The 25,106-nt window shown below is 42.6% G+C and overlaps 1 protein-coding gene across 1 annotated transcript in view; it reads right to left on the bottom strand.

Moving 5' to 3' along the window:
- The window catches only part of MAP4K4 (mitogen-activated protein kinase kinase kinase kinase 4), a 162,322-nt gene that overhangs the window by 22,754 nt on the left and 114,462 nt on the right, over positions 1 to 25,106 (bottom strand). The window contains exons 9-22 of the mRNA XM_009326237.1: positions 23,050 to 23,225; positions 22,293 to 22,365; positions 21,612 to 21,822; positions 14,245 to 14,406; positions 12,030 to 12,116; positions 11,139 to 11,360; positions 7,600 to 7,761; positions 5,344 to 5,574; positions 4,311 to 4,417; positions 3,223 to 3,374; positions 2,420 to 2,517; positions 2,066 to 2,074; positions 923 to 1,098; positions 390 to 510 (exon numbers count right to left, since the gene is read on the bottom strand). Coding sequence (XP_009324512.1) covers positions 390 to 510; positions 923 to 1,098; positions 2,066 to 2,074; positions 2,420 to 2,517; positions 3,223 to 3,374; positions 4,311 to 4,417; positions 5,344 to 5,574; positions 7,600 to 7,761; positions 11,139 to 11,360; positions 12,030 to 12,116; positions 14,245 to 14,406; positions 21,612 to 21,822; positions 22,293 to 22,365; positions 23,050 to 23,225 — 1,987 coding nt within the window. The remainder of the gene's footprint in view (positions 1 to 389; positions 511 to 922; positions 1,099 to 2,065; positions 2,075 to 2,419; positions 2,518 to 3,222; positions 3,375 to 4,310; positions 4,418 to 5,343; positions 5,575 to 7,599; positions 7,762 to 11,138; positions 11,361 to 12,029; positions 12,117 to 14,244; positions 14,407 to 21,611; positions 21,823 to 22,292; positions 22,366 to 23,049; positions 23,226 to 25,106) is intronic.

Genomic DNA, 25,106 nt, shown 5'->3' with positions numbered 1-25,106 from the left:
AACCCTGAATGCTCCCCCCCCCCAGCTTCCCTCCCAGCCCCACTTCTGAGAGCCACGTTTGGTTCTATGGTAAAACTAAACAAAGTTCTTGCTCCAGGTACTTGCTCCACACACCTGCAGCTTTTCTACCCTTCTCTCCCACAGACTTTGAGGTATGCTGCATGGTGCTGCCATGGGTGTCACTTGAAAGCATGCAAAACAGTAGCAAGGGGTGAAGGGCTACTCTCCTCTTTGCATGCATCAAACATCTTGCTCATCTGAAATTCACTACAGCTGTGTCTTGATAATACGAACAACAAATATAATGTAGAAACAGCATGGGTGAATGAGCGAGTGGGTTAATGAGCACAGAAAAGGTGCAGCACTGCACAGGGAAGGAAAAGCAATACCTGTCGGACAATTAAGGTGCCCTCCTTAGAAGGAGTCAAGGCAGGTTCACTCTCCACATCGTCATGGACGATCATGGTTTTCACTGACTCTGTTTCACCATTGCTCAAGTTCAGTGTTGACCTATTTGCCAGACAGGAAATAACTGGAGTGAGATAACAGCATTTGTGCCCTAGCTTTCGCTGCCCCACACCAAGACACACTCAAAATTAATTTATATTGTGACCAGAGTGGAATATTTACATAACCTGCCTAGAAAGGCTTCTCTATAAAAAAAAAGTCAGGAGTTTGTTAAACACCGCTTCTTGTTTTATAACGAATCAAACGGAGAAGAGGGAAAGGACATAATTTATAGAAGCTTACTTTTTGAAAAGATTACCCTCAGTGTTTGAAAATGTGAACATACAAGGCTGCTATGTCTTGCTCATAGATTGTTGTAAGCTGAAAGAACTAACATACAAGCCAAAATACCCAACATCCTTTTCCTTCAGCCCCCCTAAGAGGGAAAACAGAAGCAAAACACAGAAGAACTAACACTGCCCGGACATCATCTGGTCCAGAAGTAGATTCATCTGCTGCTTCTTGTTCCATATCATCGTCTTCCTCATCTGTTGTCCCTGACTCCTCACTTGAGGATGAATAATCCGTCACTTTATGTGGAGGTCGCACATCCTCTACCGCTCGCAATTCCTTTGCCAGTGCAGTTAAATCCTGGTAGGAAAGGGAGGAAAAAACTGATGTTGCAAGGAAAAGAGGAGAAGAGTTTGCAAGACAACCCCACTGGATTAGTGCCCAGGTTTGCTCACTTGTCCACTGCTGTGTTTCTATAGCCCCAGCAGTATTGTTTCCTTTGATTTATTCATTCCTAATAGTTACCAAAACTCACTTTCTGATAAAATAAAGCACCAAAAGACTCAACCTAAGGAGGCCTTGCCTTATTATAGAAAAATGTCTATATTCTGAATCCAAACTATCCCAATTATGACTTCAGTTTATTCCATTATACCATCTGAAGGACATATATAAGCACCCGGACCCATTCTCACACAGTGGTTGACTGTCGCAGTTCATTTTCCTAAACTTTGCAGGTTAATAGCATCCACCACAAGAAATCTAGGCAGCAAGGTAGCAGAAAGATCCTAAGACTGTTGAGCCACCCAAGGCACGGTCGCAGAGAGCTGATCTCCTTGAAACCTTTTGATCCATTTTCAGTTGCATGAATCCACGCTAAGGAGTTCACCTGAGAAGTCAGATCCATTAGCACCAGCTCAGTCGCATACGACTGTCAAACAGTATGGGACATAAGCTGCTTTTCTGTCTGCAGCTTGGAGTGTGGGCAAACCAGGTTTGCAGTCAGTGCAATCTGCCCTCAATTGTGTAGCTATGCTTTATTTAGCTCAATACAGTTTATGGCAAATACTTCACATGTTATACTATCAGAAGTAAAGGACCAACCTCTGTTTCTTTAAGAAAGCAGCTTTAACTGGCAGATTTGGGTGCTACTGCAGTATCATAATGGCAAGAGAAAAAAGTTTTAAGGACAGTGGAAATACTGTGAAAGCCCACTGTGATCCCCCAGATACAACTGGACATAGAGCTGTAATCAACCATAACAGCAGTCAGGTAAAGAAAACGTCAGAAATCTTTCACAGAAAATAGCAACAATTTAAGGTCTTACCACTTCTCCCTGCACCATTCAGCCCAGTATTGGCACATTCAGGTCAAATGCATGATCATTGGTCCAGCCCCAGGAAGGAAGCACAGGATTGAAAGGGAGAAAGGCAAAGGTTAGGAAGGAAGAAGACCAGAGAGCAGAAATCAATTCCAGAAGCAGAGCAAATTCTAATATTTAAAGTACTGTGATGCGTGCAGGCAATTGCAGAGCCTAGGACATGCTGCTGGGCTCACAGATACAAACTCCAACTCAAGCTGAAGTTCACCCCCAATGGCATCACAAATGGAAGCTCACACTGTACTTTTTGTGGGCCTACCTAAAAGAGAGGGGGGACAGGGAAAAGTGGATGCAACTTACAGCAGGCTTGATAGGTCTGAAGACTTCCTTTTTCTCTTCAGGCTTTTTAGGTGCACTTTCATGACGCTGCGATGGCGAACCCTCTGATTTGGATGATGCTGCATGTGTCAAGACCCCGAAAGGAACACAGAACAAAACAGATTGAGCAGGGAGCTAAAATATGTTTTCTTACTTCACTTCGGAGTGGAGAAGAGAGGTGAGAAGGCTATCAGGCGGTGCCTGACAGCAAGACATAAGTTTCACTGGTTCACTGTTACATTGTCCCTAAAGAACTATACAAAAAACCATCATAAGCTGTGATCAGTATAGGTGCAGCTGACCTATAACTGAAGCCAAAGTAAACTGTCACACAGTTGTAAATCAAAGAGGGTAACTCGAGCGTGGCCACCAGCTGGAAAACCTGCATCAGCATTCAACATACCCCAGCTGAGACCTATCCGTAGAGGTCTGCACCCCTTCAGCAACCACCGAGGTGATAGGCAACAAGCACCAAAAGATGCCCTTGCACATAGGAGGAAGGGAGCTATGAGAGCATGGAGGCTGGGCTGTTTGCACATGGGAAAATGCAGCAGTGACTGAACGTGAATCAGAGAACACCGAAACACTTTCACAACAGCTTCTGCACCCACTGTCTTTCCCAAGCAAGGACATACAGCCAAGGAGGGTACCGGAGGCTAACCCATCTTTGGTACTGCATGCTCAAAGGTCTTCCCCAATGAGGGTTATCATCCTTCATTATTGAGTGTTGCACAACTCAATAAATTTATAAACACGATGTTACAAAGGGTGGGGGAAGGACTTACATCTCATCCGGAAACGCTCTCCAGACCCGCTCTGAGAGCCAGGGTGGGAGCCAGGCTGTGAGCCGGAGTTGCTTGAACCTGAAGAACTGCCACTGCCCGGTCTCGGTACGAGCTTCTCCACCCTTTCCCACAGCAGTCGAGGCTCTATATTGCTGTATCAGGGGAGGGAGGAAAGTCTTTGTCATGCACTTCAGTTTCAGATTCCCGTTTCTAAACTTAAACATCACTCTTCCTCAGTGTTGTGCTAATAACTCATCTGAAAGAGCACTTAACACTGAGCTGAGGGCATCAGTGATGCTTCACAACCCAAGCAGTGGCTCCCTTTGAAATACCTATTACCTTACTTAGGATGGTTAAAAAAAAAAAGTTTATGTGGGTGTACGCTATTCTTTTTATTTGGATCTGGCTACTTGCCATTCTTACGTATCTGATCTAAAGTGGACAGTTCTCTCAGCCTGCATGCAGCAGGTTTGAAATTGGCTCAGAATTGCCCTGGCCACCGCAGCACAAGCCAAAAAGCCAGTACTGCCTGTCCCTCTCAAAATACCCTCACCCCTGTCCAGTGAGCTAATTCCAGGGTGGCCTGTCCACGGTGCTCTGCTGAGCTCTGGAGGCAGCCCCTTGCTGACATCAGATGCTCTGTGTCACAGCTCATGAACGCTTCTCCCCCTCTTAAAGTCTGGTTCTGGCTGAGAGGCCAGAAAGTTTCTGAGATCACTTTAGATGTTACAAACACTTCTGCTGCCAGTAATCCCCACAGTACGCCCAAGATGACCTGTTGCACCAAAAGGCAAGATGTTCATGAATGGCCCCGATTTTTTAGTAATCTTAAGGATATTTTGAAATTATTGCAAAAGTTACAGGGCAGGCAACTTAAAGGAGGAGAGGGAAGAAGAAATTTTGCCAGTGTTTGTTGGCACATGTGCTACACCAAGGGAAATTAATATTTATCACTACTGAAAAGGGATCCAAATTCATCCTCCTTTCACGTCCAACAGACAATGCCAAAAGCTCTCTGGAAACGCCTGGCTTCCCATGAGCCTTTTCCGTCCAACGCAAGAAAGGCGAGGACATGCAGGCTTACAAACCTTGTGGAGTTTCTTTGACCCGCTTGGTTATTTTGCTGCCCACTACCCTGCAGTGGAGAATCACGGCGGGACAGGACTGGTGATCGGGACGTTGTTCTCACAGGTACCTTGAGAGAAAAAAGGTTGTGTTAAACCCATGAAGAGGAGAGAGAGAAGAGGAAGATTAAACCTCTCCTGCTACACAATATATTCTTAAGATTTTAACAACACTTAATTCTAAGTCCAAGCTAGCATCCACGACCAAAAGCAATAAACAAACACCCACAAAACCAAGAGGCTTAGTTGGGATGCTGTTCAGATTGTGAAGAGAACTCAAAGCTTAGTCTTAACATTAACTAGTGTTTGTTACCACACGAACACATACACACCCCGCTACACTCCAACTACTGAGACATTTAAAAAGAATATGGCATTTTGACTGAAGCAGGGGAGGCACAAAGCAATTTGCTGAAACAGCATGAGAATTAGGAGAATAAGCTCAGGGGAACCAAACAAATGCTCGGGAATGGATCAGCAGAAGGCAAAGGCTGGTGGGGGAGCAAGAATATACTCAGAAGAAGCAAATCCCAGTGGATGGGAGTGGGGGGGTGGGAGGGGGTGAGGAGGAGGAAGTATATTGAATGTTTCCTTTTTGTTCAGTTCCATCTCAATTTTAAATATGTGTATGATTCATAGTTTGGGTTGCTAACAGATGAAGAGGAAAATTAACTCTGAGCAATAACCTCAGGGATATTTTAAATTCTTTCCTGAATATGGTAATGATTTGTTAACTTTGCATAATAAATTGTCCCTCTGAAATAGCTGCATTCTATAAATAATTGCCAATTTTATATGAAGCTTCAATATTGTACTTAAGGTTGCTTATCATTAACCCATTGACTGAACACCTACATCATGATCTGCCTTCCAAAATACTGTTACCAATGCTGGCACAAAGGCACGGTCTTCCCAGTGCCCAGGGTATCACATCCTTAAAAAAATAATAATTAATAATTAAAAAAAAATAGCACACATCTGTCTTTCTACTCCTTACCCTTGGAGGCACCTCGTCACTGTCTGATCTAGCCCAAGCCTTTTGGGTGGGGTCGGGTACCTCCGACTTAGAGTCAGAACTCTGACTTAGCACTTCACTGCGTGAAGGTGGATATGGGTCCTGGGAACGAAGATGGTGATGAGCAAATTTGGGAGAAGGGTCACTGAAGGAATGGGATCGCGAGACAGGGGAAACATTGTTCTTGAGAGATGCCAGATGGGACCACTGTACCTTACAAGAAAACAAAACATAAAACATTCAATGCGCTCAGTATAACTGGCTTTCCAATTAACACAGAATAAAGGCAGGTGGGGCGGGCAGAGACAAATTGGTTATGGCATTAGGTAAGCGTGGGGTGGAATCAATGCACTTAAAAGCAAGGCAAGCGCCCAAAGAACATAACAGACTAAAAATACAGCACATATGCATTTTTTGTGAGATACGCTCTCCACATACACATACACTGGTGCCCAGAAGAAAAGGGGACCCAATATCTGCACCGTGAGCCTGAGTCCAAAGGCCACTCAAGACAGAAGTCGCCTTCCGTTCCCCAGTCTTCAGTGGGCTTTGGTCAGGTCTCATGGCAGCACTGGTGAGTTGGGAAATTTGAAGCAAATAGCCAATTGAAGAAATGTACAAAATTAAAGAATGCTGTAAAATGTGCAAACTGGCAGACATTTACGTTACCGAATAAATTTAGGAACTAAATACAGTTCCAAACTTTTGGAGAAGGACCATAACAAAAAAGCCTTTATTCCTTCACAGTCATTGCAATATATATAAAAAAACCATAATATATATTGTATATAGTATACATATGTACAATGCATATTATACTTACACCATATATGTACCATATACTGTACATATATACATATTTATACACAAACTAAGCACACACGTACACACACACATATTCAATTACACATACTAAGAAGGCACAACAGTGACTCCAGGGTTAAAACTCCCTTGGGATTTCCATTGAAATCCATATTGACCCTTCAGCCTACTCCCTCCTTGTGCATAAATCTGCGTTTCAGCGTTAATTTCTGAAACTAAGGAGGAGGAAAGGTCATAACTAAGGAACACACTTTTTTCACACCTAATAATTAAGCAAAACTTTGCTTTCAACCCCAGTTTCAGTAGGCTGGTTGTATTTGTTTTTATATGATTATTATTTTCTCAAATTTAACACACACATCTGTTGAAGAGCCTGATTATCCTTAATATGAGTGGAAGACCCAGACTTTAAAAGTAACTGGCACATAGAGCATGATGATACAAGTCCAATATTTTGAAATAGTCATAGAGGTTTGAATAAAAGCCAGGAATTAATGAGTAAGAGATGAAGTTCTGTCCTGATTTCTCCCACTCTCCCGTCTGTTCAAATTCTCCTGTTGCCCAAAAGAGTTGCAATAACTAGTCACAATCAGGGACGGTTTTGGCTTGCACTGTCATCAACAGACTTAATTAGGGAGAAGAAAATTCTGCATGGAAACAGAAACCGAATGCAGAACTATACTGTTTAATTTAGCATATCTAAATCGCTCAGAATTTATGGGGTATGTCTAAGTTTTAGACAAAGGTTACTTTTTAAATTCATGCTGTAATTTCTATGATACACAGATACCAAGATCTGGAGGCTCTTCATTAGAAAACAACAGAATGATGGCAGCCACACAGCTCAATGGTTTCAACCTCTTTTTGATTTTCCAGGGGTGGTACAGAGCTCTATTTAGCAACTGTAAGCCTACTGACAACAAACTTGCTTTTCTTAGTCATGTTTTGTAAATCTCTTTGAAGCAGTGCGCATACTATTAGAAACCACTTGTTTAGTTAACTTTTTTCCACAAGAATTTAAAAAACCAAGCAAGGTCACTTCTTTTCTGAGCATCCTTTTTGGTAGTAAGTATCTTGCACAGATCAAATTCTGAATTATAAAAGTGTACTGCAACTGTCACCTGTGTTTAGCCCACCATTCCACTGTTGCACAGATAATAACAATGCAACAGTTCTAAGCTAGCTCTGATATTAAAAAAACCCAAAAACATAAAACAACACCAAAACCACAAATCCATCAGTTTATCAATAAAATAAGTAAAAATAGACAAAGAGAAAATCTACTGAATAAACTGCTTTGTGTAACAGTGCTACCCTTCACATAAGACTTGTAAGTGCCAAGATCTGCAAATTTGAAGGAAATGTTGGGATTTCTGAATTTCCTCCAGGCTCACCAAGATTTTCCTAGGCACTTACCTGGGGCTCCATCGGCCTCTGCAGGGCAGGCTGAGCAGGTTCTGAGTTTCCATTGGAAAAGGACTCTGATCTTGAAGGCACTGGTGGCTCCAACACTTTGCCCATCTGCTTAGACTGTGCTTCAGGGGAGCCCTGATTAGTTTTTCTAAATCTCTCCTCCACCTAAGCCAAAATAAATGGAGGTTAAGCCTGGAGTCAATAAAACCAATTACAGTAGAAATATAACAGTGAGTACCATCTTTCCTTTACCATAAAGAAACCAAATAGATTTGGGGCTTGGCAGAATTTTTTCCCTACCACTTTCACCAGCACTGTAAAACACAGAGTGAACTACACCAAAGTGGCAAGTATGCCAGAATGGAAAATCCATCCTAGGAAGAGAGAATACAGCAGGCAGTAATATGCGAAGTGATATGATGAAAGACCATTATGGGGCTTCTTTCTGCCTAGACTAGTTACTACCCATCAGTATTTTCCTCACAGACAATAAAAAGGATATATGAAAACAGAAACAACTTCACAATATAGAAGTACATTTCCCATTGCTATCCCTTACTGTAGTTACCCACCTTACTCAACCAATGTTATCTGACTATCTGCTTTCCTGTGCTTGTCTCTTTGGCAATGCAAGAAGAGATAGGATATGCTTCTCTACCCAGTGGTACTGGAGGCTGTTCAGCTTCAGGTACAAAATTGTAGGACTGGTCATCCTCTCTTTTATCAGATAGTCCCAACACGACCTCACAGGCTGCAGAGAACAGCTCCAGCAGCTTGTTTCTGGTTCTCAGGGAGGAGCAGAAGTGATCATACACTAACCTCGAGAGCTTGTTGAGGGGAAGACTAAGTCAGAAAGTGCTCAGTCCTCAAAAGAACATCAAGCGAGGTCCCCATGCAGAAACGTCACCTCTTCCAAGGCCGCAGCATTGCAAACGAAGTGAGAGGTATGAAAGGTAAGAGATGGAGGGAGGCTCCAGGCAGAAAGGAAATATCCTCCCATTTCCCAAGACGGTTTGTTGTTGGAATCAGGGCAGCGTGTGCGTTTCTGCCAGGGGACCTGCCACTGAGGAACGCCGAACTCCCAGCACTTTATCAAAGCATCAAAGAAACATCAAACTGGCAGCTTGGGCTGATTTCATTTGTTGAGATTCTGCTCACAAGATTTGCTTTAACACTTGTGCCTGAAGCACAAAACCAGTATTGGGGTGGTTTCCTAATTGTTCCCTAGCAGTGATGGTCTGGAGAGACTGGCTGTTCACATACCCATGTCAGAAGACAGAGGCAAGTCTCCAGGACTGCTTAGCTGGGCTGCTTTACAAACCCAACCTGCCTCTGCTTTCCAAAATTTGAGGACAGTAACAGTTTGCCTATGGGAACAAGCAGACAAGCTTCTGCCAGGTCTACACAAAATACACCATGTCTTGGGAAATACAACAATAATGGAGGCAAGCATCTTCACCATACAATCATTTTCACTGCTGTGTTCAACTTCACAGAGCCATCCTTCAAAGTTTAAAAAACAGGCTAGACTCCTTGTTACGAATAGAACAAGGAAAAGCCCCAAGTCTTTCTGTCTGAAGGAACAGGCTTTCATGTCTCTAGCTGCAGATGATAGGAGGTTTCCTCCACAAAGCACACCAACTGCATGAGCCACATGTCCTTAAAACCAGGCAAGAGGTGGGAAGGAGATAGCCAGTACTCCCCTGGATAGAAACAGGCCCTGTTCCAGCCATCTGAGTGTCTGGACCAGAAAACAGTGTTAAAGCCTCATTTCTTGTGCTAATCTCCCCCCGTTTCCCAGAGCCGATCTTAGAAGCCCTTCTCCTTATATTCTCATTGCCACTGGAATGGAGAAAAAAACCCTAATCCCCATTAGACTTTGCCAGAACAGGAAAGTTAGCCCACTTTGGCTTATCATCCTGATGGTCAGCATCTCTGTAGATGGAGACTTTCTCTGGAGAGCAGTATACTTGAAAGTACGAGGCAGAGAATACTCGCTCTCCAACTCCAATGTCAAGAAAGACATAAGAGTTAATGCCTGCTTTTAAGATTAACTGATGTTGCTCCCACTGCCAGGCACCGAGATATCATGGCTGTACTTCAACCACACGTACACAGCAATCTCTGGAAAGATCTGACTACTAACACAATTTTTCTCTGCCTTCACTTTACTCCTTCTAGCTAGAGCAATCACAAAAGAAGAAGACCACGACAGAAAAATAGCCGAGTCAGTGGTTCTGCTAAAGGACGTAACACTTTGAATCTTCAGGAGTTTCTCTCCTTTTCAACTCTGAAAGGAAAACGGGAGATGAGGAACAGAGACGGTTCTGCATCCCTTCCAAAGCTAGCCTTCAGGTTGGACAGGAATGCTGGACTAGCACTGTGCTTTCACTGAGGCTGGCCAGGAACAAGGACAGGAGGGCTGGTTCCATGCCTGCACGACCACATACCGGACAAGTCTGAACTTCTTGCAGGAGAGAGAGACATACCAGACACTTCAATCACCAAGAGGAATGGATGAGATAGCCCACACATGGTTCACAAAGAACTTGGACAATAGCATCTACAAGAAAATGAGTTTGTGCTCATCTAGCCCAAACAGCAATACTTCAAAGGCAACGAAGCACTACTGGATGAAGGTGGACCGAAAGCTATTTTGTCATGTTCAAGAGCCCCAAGGATTTTTTTGTTCTTGTTCCAAAATGTATTTACCTAGTTTCCACATGCTGGTGATGAAGGCCATTAAGAGCGTTGACCACTATTGCCCAGACTAGTGGTTTGTGGGCAGTATAGTGCTCAAGGGAAACATAATAAGACCGCTGAAAGAGAGCCAAGTATGCATCAGAGGCAATTACTTGCTTAGCAGTGTTACCCATGGACCAGTGAAGACAGGGGACCACTCACTGAAACAAACAGCACTCTGATGATTTCAGATTGACTTGTGAGTGCCCAAAGTCCAAGAAGGCAGCACCACAGAGTTTCATAAGAGCAGGACGTGATCTCAGAAGATAATACTTAACACTTCAAAAATGAAACTAATGGAATTCAGGTTTGTGTTCATGAAAAGGATATTTCCAAGAGCATGGGCTAAAGCACCAAATGTGTAAACAGGTGCTGTGTGCAAGCATCCCTCATAGGTTCGTGCTTTCCAACCACCTCCCAATTTCCAATTGCCAGTACTTGCCACAGACACAGATCACCAACTGCACCAATGCTTCCTACGAAATCATGTCTGATGAAGTGCAGATGAGATTAACTTCCTCATGTGATGCTTCCAAAACCGGGTCCCCTCAGTCTGCAGCCTCCCAGAATTTCTTTCCACCCTTTATATGTCAAAACTCTGAACTCCAGTGATTGCAGCAGAAGTACTCTGAAGTATCCCTCCGGTTTGGAAACCAGTGGCCAACTTTTTAAAATATCCTGCCCCTTATGAGTGACGCTTTGGCCTCCGACTGTACTATAGCAGAATCACAGTCACAATGATGCTAACAGGAAGGGGCAGAAGAGCAGGTAGCAGATTCCTGCCCACAAGCAGGACTTACCTCACGCGCTCTTTCAGCAGGCTCATAGTGGGATTTTGGCTCAGGGGTATGATAGCTTTGTTTATTTCTTTCTTGCTGCTGCTGCTGTTGCTGCTGCTGTTGCTGCTGCTGCTGCCGCCTGTGATCATGCTGCAGTGACAGGAGGTAGGCTTGCTCCTGCTGCAACTGGCGCTGGAGTCGCTCCGCCTGTCGGTGTTCCTCCATCTCTCGCCATCTGTATTCCTTTGAGAGAACGTGTGAGTAATTCAAGACATGACATTGACTGTATGGTCGACGTGTCCCTATCCATCCCGTTAAAAATGCACCTTTCTGGTTGTTGTTGCCTTTGTTTGTTTTGTTCTGTTTATGTCATTGTTAAAGTGTAACCAAGAGCTAAGTTAGACCAATATGGCATGTGTCTCGTGTTGGGAAAGCTGAGAATGTACTGCTAAGCTTGACATGATTGGAGAGTTATGTCAGAACTGATTTTTATTAAAGGAAAAAAAAAGAGTTATTTATACTAAATCCAGTATAAAGTTCATAAAACAATGATTTAGACCAACACTAGGCCATTGTATCCCAGGGTGGATTTACATATCATGTGTGCTTTTGATCTGCAACATAAGCACTCTAGTTCGTCACTGAATGCCAAGGTCTGTTCAGAAACTCGACCACCACACCAGAACTGTTCCACTTTAACATAAAGCCTCCTCTTACTGCCCAGAAAGCAGTGTGACCATACAGCACTTCTCATATGTGCCTGTCAGCCCACGACGCTAGCATAAATGGCCTTTTAATCAAGCTCCTTTGTTGTCATACTGTCAGTGCAGCTGTGCCCGACTGAGGGAAGCCTAGGACTGGCCGGATAAATGGATCCTATAGCTACTGAACAAAACAGATACAGTGCTTTACCAGTAACATGGCCTGCTCCTGGAGCAGCTGCTGCTGTAGAATTTCCAAGTGCCGCTGCTCCTCTTCTAGCTGTCGCCTGATATACTCCTGTCACATAGAAATTACCCAGCAATAAATTTATTCAAAAGGAATGCATCAGAACCCCCTGGGTGGAACACCACACGCTACTTCCCCAGTTCAGCTTTAACGAGAAACGCACTTCAGGATGGATTAGTGCCTGCAGAACAATTTAGGAAGCCTGCCTCCTGAGCATCAGATTTTGGCCCCTTCCATTCTGAAATTTGGACTCCTGCAAATGTTGCCGGCATGGGCCAGAGCTCGTTTATGTATTTAGGAAGTGGTTTCAAGAAGCAGCAAAATGCACTTGAAGGTTTTGGAAAGTTAAAACACAGCAAGTCTGACTCAACACAGCCAACACAAAGTCACATGCAAGTTGTATTAAACATTAGTTTGTTGCACTGGTGCAATGAACTGTTAGCAACAGCTAGAGCCAGGCTTAGTGTAGGCAGACCTGGAGCAAGCTCCCCCAGAGGGGCTCTGCCAAGTGCAGTTGGGACCTGCCCTGCCGTCTCCCCTGCCGCCCTCACCAGAAGCTTCTCCTGAGCAGACACTGCCAGCCTTGCTGAATTATGCGATGGTTATGACACAAACAAACATCCACCAGGAAACAGATATTAGACCAAACTCGCTTGCTTTTGCGATCTAGCCATCTCTTCACCCGCAGCCTCAACAGGTCGAGAGGTTTACCCGCTGCTTCACCTGACCCCCTAGAAGAACTCAAAACTCTGAAGCACCAAACCCAAGCTGGTAACATCCTATCATGCAATTAATGGAAGTATGTAACATGTGCATGCGCACACACACAAGCACACACACACACGCACACATTTACAGTGTATGCATAAAGAAATTAATGGATCAGTGATACAGTGATGGGAGCTATAGAAAGTCTTGTGACAGACTGATGAGATACACTATACTGTTGTTACGCACATTGGCTGAGCCATAGTTGGGGTTAACAAAAATTCTAAGAGGGGGCATGTGTTTTCTTCCAAAAAAAAAAAAAAAAAAAAAAAATTCAGAGTGGTTCAGCTTGGCCACATCAATTAACCATTTGTCATTATTGGCACTGTGCGTAATTAGCATTTCAACAGTTTAAAAAGCAGCTGGGGGAATACCCGGTGTCTGCCCAAAAGCAAATTGCTGTGCTGTAGTTAGAGATGTTCCATATATTTATTCCCATTGGTTAGTCTTCTCTCCTTTTGACTCAAAAATCTTTGAAATATATACAAACACAACAAAATTCCCCAGTAACGTGATCATCAATGATCTCAAATACAGTGACTTTACGTAAGAAAAAATTAAAGTATATCAGGCCAAAACCAGCATTCCTGAGGTTAATGGGAAATTTACAATCAGCCTCTAGGACAGTAGTTTTGGCCCTTTATTTGGGATCAGTATTTTGCAGTACATGCACAGTAATTATTACCCTGATTATCACTCCGATTAAAGTTTTTAAAGGATTTTAAAACATGCAGATTTCATGCATAAATACAGCAGCTGAATTTCACAGTTTAAAAGGTTTCTCACCTGTACTTTCAATGTATTAAGGGCACACTGACACAACTTAAGATATACTTGCTGCCTGAACTGGCATCAGTTATTAGAGCTGATTTTAAATAGACAGAGTGAGACAAAGAGATTGCGTATTTAAGTTTTAGGAAGGAAAACCCTCTGCAGCTCAAAGGTTCCACCTCAAATTCAGGATATTCAAAGTTTATGATGAGCGTCTTGACCAATTCTGGGTGCCAGAAGCTGGCAACGCAACAGAGCTGCCCTTCTCTGGAAGGCCTTCTGAACAGGGGCATGTCCTGCAAGAACCACTAATCCAGCAAGACAAGCCTAGAAACAATTTTCAGCCCCAGTGATGATTTTGCCAATTCTGATGGATTTTAGTCAAGCCCAGGGGCACGAGCTGAATTTAGAATGAGTACTGCAACAAGACTTCTTTTTTTGAGGGAATATTGAGGCTGCCAGAATTTTCCATAAAGCCCTACGATCTATGTTAGTGCGTTTGCTGTCAGAGACAACAAAGATGAAAGGGTCAGCGTTAGGTTTGCCTCTAAGCTGCTTTAGGCTTATTGATTTTTAAAAAATTAAATTAGAATTTAGAAGAAACAAACCTATTGCACATATATCTGTATCATGGACTCACCTGCTCCCTTTCTACCCTCCTCTTTTCCTCCTCTGCTCTTCTTCTCTCTTCCTCTTCTTTACGCCTCCTCTCCATTTCTTCCAGACGTCTCTTTTCTTCCTGTTCTCTCCGCCTTTGCTCACGCTCTTGTTGCCTTCGAGCTTCCCGTTCTCTTCTTTGTTGCTACAAAAATGGAAAAGAAACCACAAAGTTTTACTTTTGCTGTTATCAAAGAAAGAGGTGGGGTTGTTTTCTACTGTGAAGAGAGGGATTTACCAGGACTGGCAAGCTCTGCAACTGAGTGACAAAATGTTTTATGCAAGTGTTCCACCAGGAAACTAACTCATACCCAGCAGAAAACTATCCCTAAAAGCAGCCTCACTTATTCTCTCTGGTTTCTTCACGCACACACACAACGTCATGTACCATATTCCTGACAACCAAGGTGTGGAAGCTCACTGCTGCTCTTCAAGAGAGGCTCACACTGAAATCTCAATCTTTGAACAACTGTTGAACTCAAATCTTAATCAGAGTGACAATTTTCTTGACTTCAACACATTATCTAAATGTTGCCGAAAGGGAATTATCAGCCCCACTGAGTCAGCTAAAACTCAAATGACAACTATCTGAGCTTTCAGTAAGCAGCTTCTCTCTTAACACAATTAATTCTGCTAAGAACTTGGTAGTGTTGGCCCAACAACCAAGCTTGATTTAATGCACTGCCCAGAACTTTGCCTAAGAGAGAAGGAAGGCTGACCAACAGCACCTCAGCCCCTCCCAGAACATCAAAAGCACCTATATGTAAAAGTGGAAAAACAGCTGAGCTAAGCTTTTACACTTACACTGATAAGCTTTCACACATGACCCAAATACGAACTGGTGCTGACACGTCTGCTCAAGTCTGAAAAGAACCCGGGAAACAGCTCTAGAAAGCATGAACTGACTCATTTATGCCTATAGAGCACCACGTATGACTTCAAAGGAGACATTTTAAATGCCCATACAGTCGTGACCAACTCTTCCTGCACTTCTACAGAAGCATCCAGTTACTCCACCTACCTTGAAATCCCAAGCAGCCTCCCACAACTGCCTAAGTGTCAAAAGACCCAGCTGTCTCCTGTTCAACCATCAACTGGGAGTATCTCTACAACATTTACTTCCATTATAGATTTCTATAATATGCTAAAAAATTACAGAAGAAATTTAAACCAAAAAAAGCACACTCAAATTTAATCCCAATAACAAAATGAAAACCTACATTGGTTATTCCTTTTCACATTTAGGTTAAGGTTAACATTATGACCAATTTCTGTTGAAGCAAAGCCGCCACGGATTTGCCAGTCTTAAGGCACTCCAAGTAGTCTTGCAAGAGCACTCAGACTAAGCTTTTATTTGGGTTCACAAATCCAGTAACTGGTGTGCGTTTCATAGTTGTGCTCAACTGAACAAGCAAAGGCCAATCTACGCTCCCTGTGTTACTTCACGGGATGAGCTTTCTCTGCTCGGCACATGACCCTGCAGACTATGAAGTAATTGAAAGCTCAACAGCCTTTTCCATCTTCTGGAATCGATAGTGGAGAAGAAACACTGGGGAAAAAAGAAGATGATTAAGAATTAGTAGTACTTAAATAAAACAGGCTGCTTTCCGATTCTCTTTAACTAGCTGCAGTTTTGGGAAAGACGCAACTTTCTTGAAGACCACTGTTCAAATACACCCACTCTGTAACTATGACATCTTCCTTCCTGGCCCATAGCATCATCCTGGGTTCACTACCGCCTTCCTGTGCCACAAGGCATAAGCTCTTTTCTCCCTCCACATTTTCTGTATCTTCTCAGAAACACAGCTTCCTTGCTCTTGCATCTCCTCTCCTAACTAAATGCATCCACCAGCCTTTTCTCCCTTGCTTAAGGAAGGTCTCTTCAATGAATGTAGATACAAAAATAGCAAAAGTGCTGCAAGACAGCAGCTATGGCACACGGTGCGTTTCATAGGTTTCACTGCTTCCCCTCCATTTTTTAAGCACTGTAAAAGGATTAAGTAGGCACTTTTATTTCTGAATATACGCATCTGTGTCAAACAATTTCTATATTTAAGTCAACATATTCAGATGCCTCTTGGCTAATCAAGTCTGACAGGCTCTTTGTTTAAGAAAACTAAGATGTGAAGTACAATAACTCTGTTGCCCTGAGGATGCAAGAGACGGCACACTGCTGACTGGTTAATATGCACATTTATCAACTCAAACACTTCTTAAACATATGAAGCCTGTCTGCCTAACAATATTGTGTTGACATTGTTAAGTAGATATATTGCAGGTCTTGGGATGGCATCATTCTCACTACAAGGAAGATGGGCAGAGCTTAGGTCTTTCGGATGAAACAAATTCATCGCTTCTTGAATCAATGCAGAAGTATTCAGCAATACTTATAAATAACAGAACTTAATCTGAGAAAAATAAGTTACAAATTGACTAAGAGAGCTGATTTTCCATGGCATCACGAAATAAACAAAGTCGGCTGTTGAAAGACAGCCAGATTGCTAGCTCAGCACTGATAGTAGATATTTATTACCCAGCAAAAGAAGGAAAAAAAAAAAGGATTCTCTGCCACCAGTGTGCATTTAAGTCAAATCTCCAAAGCACAAATGTGCTATTGTCTATGTGCCAAAGTACACAGAGAGATGGTGTTTCTCAGCATTGCTTCTGCCTTCCCGTCAGACACCGCCTCAGCGCCTCGCTAGGCAGGTGGGAAGGGAGGCACCCAGCACAGCAAAAGCCGGCAGAAACACCTCGCATGATCCACTTATTCCCAGCCCTAGCTGTAGGAGAAAGATTTCACTTCCTTTGCACGTGGCCTTTGAAACCTCAGCATCGAACTACTGGCCGCTAACAAAGTAGAATCTACTTCTAACAAGTCCAGGGAAAGGAAACTTACTGACAAGCATCTCTCGGGTCCTAGTCTACATCTTGTCAAAGCAATGGCAAAGCTGGTTGGCGGCAAGTTGTTGTTGACCCAAGCTGGCTTCAGAAGCAGCCCTTTAGCTGACTGCCTACCATCTTTCTGTCGGCACAAGGTCACCTTCCTGACTGCCTCTAGCAACTCTTCCACGAGGACACACTAAATAAAGCCTTGGTCACCATGTTCTCTTTCTAAAACTTCAACTTCTGAATTTAATAAGTGTGACTGCTAGATATTATAATTCTTACAACACACGACAAAAAAGGTCTGATGTAAAACACTGTTCCTGTACATGCCCAGTAGATAGCAGATATACATCTGGATTCCCTGAAATTAATGATGCATATCCAGATCTTCTTTAGTTGGATATGGTATTACCAACTTCCTTGCACATGTCAGATGAACAGCTTATTTTCAAGGAGCTAACTGTTAACCAGAAGGTAAGGGCAGGAACTCTTCAAAGAAATTTCAGAGATGCCAAAACAGAATTTTGACAGAGCCCATACCGCCTCAAATTTCTGCATTTCACAAAATTGGCATTTACTATGCCAACAACAAAAAAACCCATACAGAATATACAGTGTCAATACTCTGGCTCCTTGTCCGGTTTTAGGGTGCATTAATGATGATCTTATAATGGTACCCAACATCTCCAAACTGGAAGACCATGCAGTAGAGCATGATTTACCAGGAGGGGGCAATGGAACTACACGTGCAGTTGGTGTATACCAACGAATTCAGGACCTCCTTCATACAGTGAAATGCTGAAGACAAATAGAGAACCTCTAATTTTATATTAATAAAATATTATTACTCTGTCTTATGTTCAGATGAAGGTTGATAAATACATATATTAATAATTTCTTTCACAAAGAATTAGGTAGCCTGATATCAGCTTGGGAAGAGGACTGGAAACATTAATAAAGAGACTTTTGCTTTGCCCACACTAGAGATAAAGCAGAAGTAGAACTTCTTAGTACCAATCCAAACTGCAAGCAATTCAAAGTAAGTAGATATGAATAATCTCCCCTTCTGTAAAAGAAACAAAGCCCTGGCAAAAATCGCCTGCAGGTACAACTACATTAGCATCTTGGTTCAGATCAGGAGTGCTCTTTTGAAGTGAATCCTCCAATCATCTCCACTTACCAGGTTTTGTTTCATATTTTGAAGATGTCTTGGAGTGCCAACCACTCCTTTTGGATGAAATTAAAAAGGCAGATGCACTCCAACCACAGGCACGCAGTCTAGACCTCAGCTAATCCAAAGGAACTCCTCCTGTCTTCAAACACATGGAGTGAAGTCTTTGGGTCCTCAGCACTTCAATTATTGTGCTCCACAAATCTATTTCTACTGGACTGTACTACTTGCCAATGGAGCTATAACCTACCACTTCAAAACCATCCATCTTAGGTTCTCATAACCAGGGACAGAGACATCATTTAATGAAGTTATCCTGAACTGTGGAGGTCCACACAGAATGGGATTCCACCACGGCTAATTCTGAATTTCCCAAACCAGACTCAGTTCTGCAAAGTACAGATTCAAACGCCTTTCCATACCCATCACACCGAGCACTGGTGTCTCCACGTTGTTGAACAGAAACATAGACCCATGTTAGAATAGCCTGGCACAGCTCAGATTTCTTGTTTTAACCATCTCAACACTTATATGACATATAGCTGATATTTATGCAACTAATCGTTATATGATTTTTAAAGGCGTGGGTGGGGGAGGACAAGCAATCCCCTTCCTAAAATGTTTCAGGTAATTTTCTGCACTTAGACCACGTATCATTTCCACCTCCTAAGTAATACACAAATTATAAGGTTCCTGCAACAACAAGTTTTAGAAGTCACCTATATGCCTTTTAAAAAGTAATCTTCTCTCTAATACTGCTAAGAACTACAGTTTTTGGCAGATGTCCTAAACACCGTTCCTGTTGCAGTCTCGGTCAAAACTGTCTAGGCTCTGTGCCAGCATTGTAAGAACAAGCCCTCAATTTTAATTTAGGAAGCTGGGGAGTTGGGGGGGGTGGAAGGGGGGAAAGTATAAGCAACTTGTCCAGGGAGATTATCTAATGCACAAAATTCTTCCCAAAGAACGTCAAACAAGTATACCCAAACACACACTTACTCTACACAAGGAAAAATTACAAGAAAGCAAGGCTTGGTAAAAATGTCAACGAACTGACGGAAGCCCAGAGATTCTATGACACTAATCTTAACTCACATTACCAAGTTTTTCATTGTTTACTGGCTTCAAGAAAACAGGGGGGTGAGTTAAGGACAAAGTGACCACATTTCAATATTTTGGCCTTCAATCGTGTCACAACACTGATGTTTATCTAAATATGTGTCTACCACCCTTCCCCCATCTTAAAGAGCTTGTTTTGGCTGTTGTTTTGTTAAAAATCACTTGGGATCATGCATTTTTCCAATACAAGATCCAACAAACTAAGTGGGTTTTTTTGAAAACTCAATGTGAGCCTTTTTTTTAATTCACTTTAAGGACAGTATGCCCACCCCACCACGCGCAAAAGGAAACCTTTATAGCTCATCATTCATACTATGTTTCTAAGGGAACCAGACTGAGGTTATAGACTCAGTAAAAGGTAAAGGCTTTTCTCTTACAAACTTTACGTGGTTTACTGTGTAACCTTACTCAGTAATATCATCAACCTACATTACATGCCATCTTGCGGTTGCTGAAGTTGTTAATTCTGTTTTGTGTTTTAAAAAGCAGGACTGATTAAACATAACTTTCAGGTAACTGCCTTTTCTTTTTAATTGCTCATTAAATTATGATTTCTGCAACATCCCCAAAAAGTTCAACCCGGTGCAGCAAAGAGGTGCATTGCTTTGTTTCCATTACTAGCAGCAGCATCTCCTTTATTTTAAAAAGAAATTCCAGATTTTAAGGGTTGCATTGATTACTAAAGTTAAATGACCTAGACAATTTAATGGTAATCCCCTTCCTTGCCAAAAAAGTACCGCCTGCAGAACCTTGGAGATTAAAGAGGCATTTAAAAGAACTAATTGATCCCAATACTAAGCAAAATTCTAGAGGCTAAACAGTATCTCAACTTTTGCCCACCTTTAACAATATCAATAAAATATTTTATTTTCGTATTTTCCTAGCCTCTTTTTATTATCTGCTCCCCCCCCAAAATCGCTACAGAGCCAGAGTCTAAAAACAGTTGGAAGAGGTACGATGTTTATCTTGGCAATCTCAGAAGGGTGGGGAAGAAACAGAAGAAAAATTGAGTTTATATGCCTCCCCCTTGTACCTCCTCCTGGCTTCATGTGTGGCTACGTCTTTGCTACCAATCCTTCCTTATAGTAGCACTAAACTCACTTGCACATTGAAAAGAGGGATAAGGAGCATAATGTGACCCGGAAAGCTATTTGGAATTTTGCATTATTTGTTATGTAAACACATCATGGGATGCAAATCAACATTTGGTCCTGGTTGCGTCCTCCTTAAACATTACCAGGATTTGGAAAACCAGACTGGGTGTAGTTTTTCCATCATTGCTAAGTCAACAGTTAAACAGCGACTCAAGCAAAAGGTCATTTAAGGACGACTGGAATTTGACCCTGCACTTCCTGAGGAGCCAAAGGATTGGTTTCAGCTCTGTGTCATACCCAGCTCTGGCCTGAAGAACTGTTTTGAAATCCTCCCACCTTTGAAGCTTACACTGCATATTCCACCTACATATATATAAAGGCACACGAGATCTTAGGAAGTGAAAAGTATGACAGAACAATACTGTACATGTACATTCATCTTCTTTTATCTTTGGGTTGTGTATGCAAATTGCATACTTACCATATCATGTATTTGTAATTTTTGCAGAATTATAATTTTAACACTGATTTATAAACTACATTTATAAATCTAGGTGGCTTTTAGTCATCATGCTACTATGCATGAGAGAGTAATACGTTAAAAAATAGGCTTCTACCTACCATGAATGAGTGCCAAACACAGATGTTTGAGAAAGCTTTAAAGGGAAATTTGAAGCATGTCATGGCCCCAAAAGAAGTAATCTTGAGAAGAAATCCATCTGGGAATAATTAACATCTCCCCTTCTCTACAGCTACCTAAAGTCTAGACATGTTGCCTCTTCTTTGGAACAGAGACCAAGACACAGCCTCCCCCAGATACCTTCAAACAACCCAGCTTTGGCTCCTGTTGCCTCCACAGGAGCTGCTGGATATTCAAATGCTTTGGAAGACGGCTCATATTCAAGTAGCCAGACATGGATTTAAGTGCTGTGCTCTACGTTTGCCAGTGGATTTGCACATGTCGGTTTCTTTCCTGAGATGTGCTGGGCCTACAGGGAACTCTTTTTAAATGGGCACGGGAATGGGAAACACAAGTGGAAGAGGGGCTTTTTTGCCCCCTGAGCTCCAGCCTCCTGTCTCTACCTCTTCTAGCCGCCGCCTTTGCTCCTTCTGCTGCTCGATGCGCTTCTGCCTCTCTGCCAGCAGCTGCCTCTTGTACTCCTCCTGCTCGCGGAGCTGCTGCTCCTGCAGCAGCTGCTGTCTCCGAAGGGCCTCAGACCGTTCCTTGTTTTCCTGCTGCAGTCTCAGGAAATCACGTCGGAGGGTTGATTCTCCAGGCACATTGACAATGGAACTGCAACAAGAGGAAGTTCAAGCCTCCCGTACAATAAAGCCTGATGGGCCGTTAAATACCTTTTCCAAAGCAGGGGAACATTAATAAAATATAGCATGATGTTAAATTTTAATCTCGTCTCTTTTGGAGCAAAGACACTGGATGCATGTCAAACGCACGCTCTCAGTGGAAGGTGTGAAATGAGGCCAAGCAAAGTAAGGACCAACTCTGACATTGTGGAGCCCCTGACCAATCATATTTGCCGTAAATCTCCCTCCATCCAGAGCTCGCTGGCTCTCAGCCATATGAGGGGGAGCTTTAAAACCTTTAGCAGTCACAGAATAGGTATTCAAACCCTTTGGGTGGTTTGTGTGGCTTGTGCGTGCACTTAATAGAGAGACAGAAATTTAGCGTGCTCCTGATTTATAGTCACAGACCTTTAGACTTATTTGGCATGGACTGCCCAGAGCCCTCCCAAAAGCAATTATTACCTTGGCTCTCCTTCTTGTTCAGGCACTTCCTCCTCTTCTTCCTCACTTCCACTATATTCATACTCTGTCTCATCTAACGGGAAAGAAACAAAGGCCTAGATAGTGCTTATCTTTAATTTTAGGACAGTGGGGAGTTGCAGTAGCGCCTTAGTGAACCGGTTCCTATCTCCTTCAGTGAGAAGATCTATCGCAGACCCTAGAACTCATTCTGCATATACAAGCCCATCTTCCCACACTTGTAAAGCAGGACAGTGCTTTGCAGCAGACTTTCAGCAAATTCCCTGAATGACACCAGGTTTTATATGCAAGACAAGCCACCTGGAGAACCTCAGCACCTGAATAAAGCGAACAGGCTGCCCAAGACATTAGCTTCATAGCTCTTGTGATGGGTTATTTCCTGCGAGTCTGATTTATGGCTCCATTCCAGGAATGAACCTACCACAGACCAAAAAAGGGAAAGGCATATATGCCAATATCCTCCTAAATACTATTTAATGCTTGTATGGAAAAGGCAGTGGCCCAGAAGCGAGTAAATTTAACTTATCTGAAAATAAGACACTTGAAATTGATACTTTCTCTTTAGAGGACAGAACAAAACCTAAAAGCCTGCTGATAGTCAAAATATGAATTAAAAAATAACTTTTCAAGGCTTTCAGTTGTTTGGAGCTTTTCTAGGGGTGGGGATTTAGAATGCAAAGCAGGTCAAAAATACGTATTTTTAACAAGCTGCAATGCTTGATTTTTAGAAGCTGCATACCTTTCTCTCCTCTCTTCTTCCTGGTCCTGTCTATATGGTCCTTAAGCTGGATTCGGACTTGCCTTTCATTTGGTTGGTCACGTATAAAGGGATGTTTCAGGAGTTGTTCTGTAGAAGGTCGCTGCATGTAATTCTTCACTAGACAACCTTCTATAAAGCTGAAAAACTTTTTTGACCTGAGAAAGCAGGGAGGGAAAAAAAACAAAACAAAAGAAGATCACAGGTAAAACTCAGCGCAAACATTTTTTCTGTTCTTCCTCAAAGTCTAATTCCTTTCCTCAAAGAGCATCACGTCCCAGAGGATGGCACAAATGCTGTCTGCAAGCATGCCTCCTAAACAGAGCTGAATGTGCTCCAGCTGAGCACTGGGTTGGATGGACACAAGGCTGGACGGACACAGGACGACACCAGCATACCTGCAGTGCTTTGGCACAGCCTCACGGTAACGTGCCCTCTTTCACAGGCATAATTGCCCTGAAAGGCAGGATCTATTAGTGAAGGCAAATCACGCAAACCCAGCTCTGCTACTTCTGGACCAGAGCTGGGTAGCATCCAGCTTGCTTGGAGAACAGGCAGGGCAGCTCTGGTGTGTCTCCACCTGCCCGTGCTATCTAAGGGCACGTCTGCTTCAGAACAGCCGTATCGAAAGCTGCAAGATCTGTGGCCAACATTCCCCTGACACAAGCAGCACTGCGCTGCTGTTGTACGCACCTGGGCTCACTGAGATATCTAAGATTATTTTATTTTTTACCTGAAGAGCCACACACAAAAAAATCTTCATAGAACAACAGGCGGGTGTCGAACAATGTTGTCTGTTCAACACAGGCACCTGGGGTCAAATTCTCACTGATGCAATTTAAGGGCATGAACTGAAATGAACTGAGCTCCTCCTGCACACCGCATAAAGTGACAGGGTATGGGAGTTAGTTGAGCTGGAGCACCACCTTCCTAAATTTGCACTTCCTTTGAACTCTTGAAAGAGGACCTCTCCAGATAGAAGTCACCAAACAAGCCGCCTTGCAAAACACCAATAATGGAAATATTCAAAACTGCATTTTTCCTCATTTGGCCTATTTTCTCATAACCTGCCACTGAGCACACTATCAAAACAATTGAGTCACAGCAGCACTGGCTGTGGCCAGAGTCACTTTTTGATTGCTAGGTGCTCTCAACCTGCTCCCGCGCTTGGGCGGCAAACACCTCCACTACATGGTTAAGTGTAAAAATGACAACGGTTTCCATCCATCGCTTCACTTTCCTACTGTAATCTAAGAGGCTGAATTCAAGGTAACTTCATTGGGTTTTTTTTATTCTCACACCTTAAGTGTTATTATTCCAAATAAAAAGGTTAATGAAACGCCTATGCAAATACTGTATATGCATCTCTATTAGTTTAGCATGCAGAAAGCAAGCATGAGAGAGGGAGAGGGATGCCTTGACAGTACAAGTGCATAAATAAGTCAGTCCAGGCAAAGACCAAGCTACGCAAGCAAGCCAAGTTTTTATTACGTTGATATTGAATAGGCAGTCAAATCACTTCATTGTTTTGACAGGATCACAGCATCCTGTGATCACATTCAATCTATACAAAACCTCTTTCTAGGGAGTATTTTTGTTTTATACGTGCCAGTTGTAACCAGTAACTGGGAGGAAATCCTCCGATACTAATGGATTCTTCTCAGCTGGCAAGAAGTGCACACTCAATTCCAATCGTTTACAATAATTATAGTAAAAGCCTTCATTAGTTTTAATAGCTCCTTTCAACTTAGCAACTAGAACACTACAGTACTGTTCTGTTTCTGTGTTATGATACATCTGAGAAAACATACTGTGTATTAAGAGTGCTGCGGGAGTTTATTTTTTAAAATATGGATCCATTTGTCACCTTAATACAGATGCTGCTCTGTCAAGAAAAAAAGCTTGGTTTTTATTTTCACGCAATTCGAAATAAAATTTTTCTGGGACAAACGGAGCTAAATAAACAATGCACACTTTTTATTTCATGCTTTGATTCAGTGGCACAGAAGATAACAACAGTGATTTTTGCGAACTTAAAT

The sequence above is a fragment of the Pygoscelis adeliae genome, unplaced genomic scaffold (genome assembly GCF_000699105.1).
Source record: "Pygoscelis adeliae isolate BGI_AS28 unplaced genomic scaffold, ASM69910v1 Scaffold156, whole genome shotgun sequence".
Taxonomy (NCBI): Eukaryota; Metazoa; Chordata; class Aves; order Sphenisciformes; family Spheniscidae; genus Pygoscelis; species Pygoscelis adeliae.
This window is presented reverse-complemented; position numbering and strand designations above follow the sequence as displayed.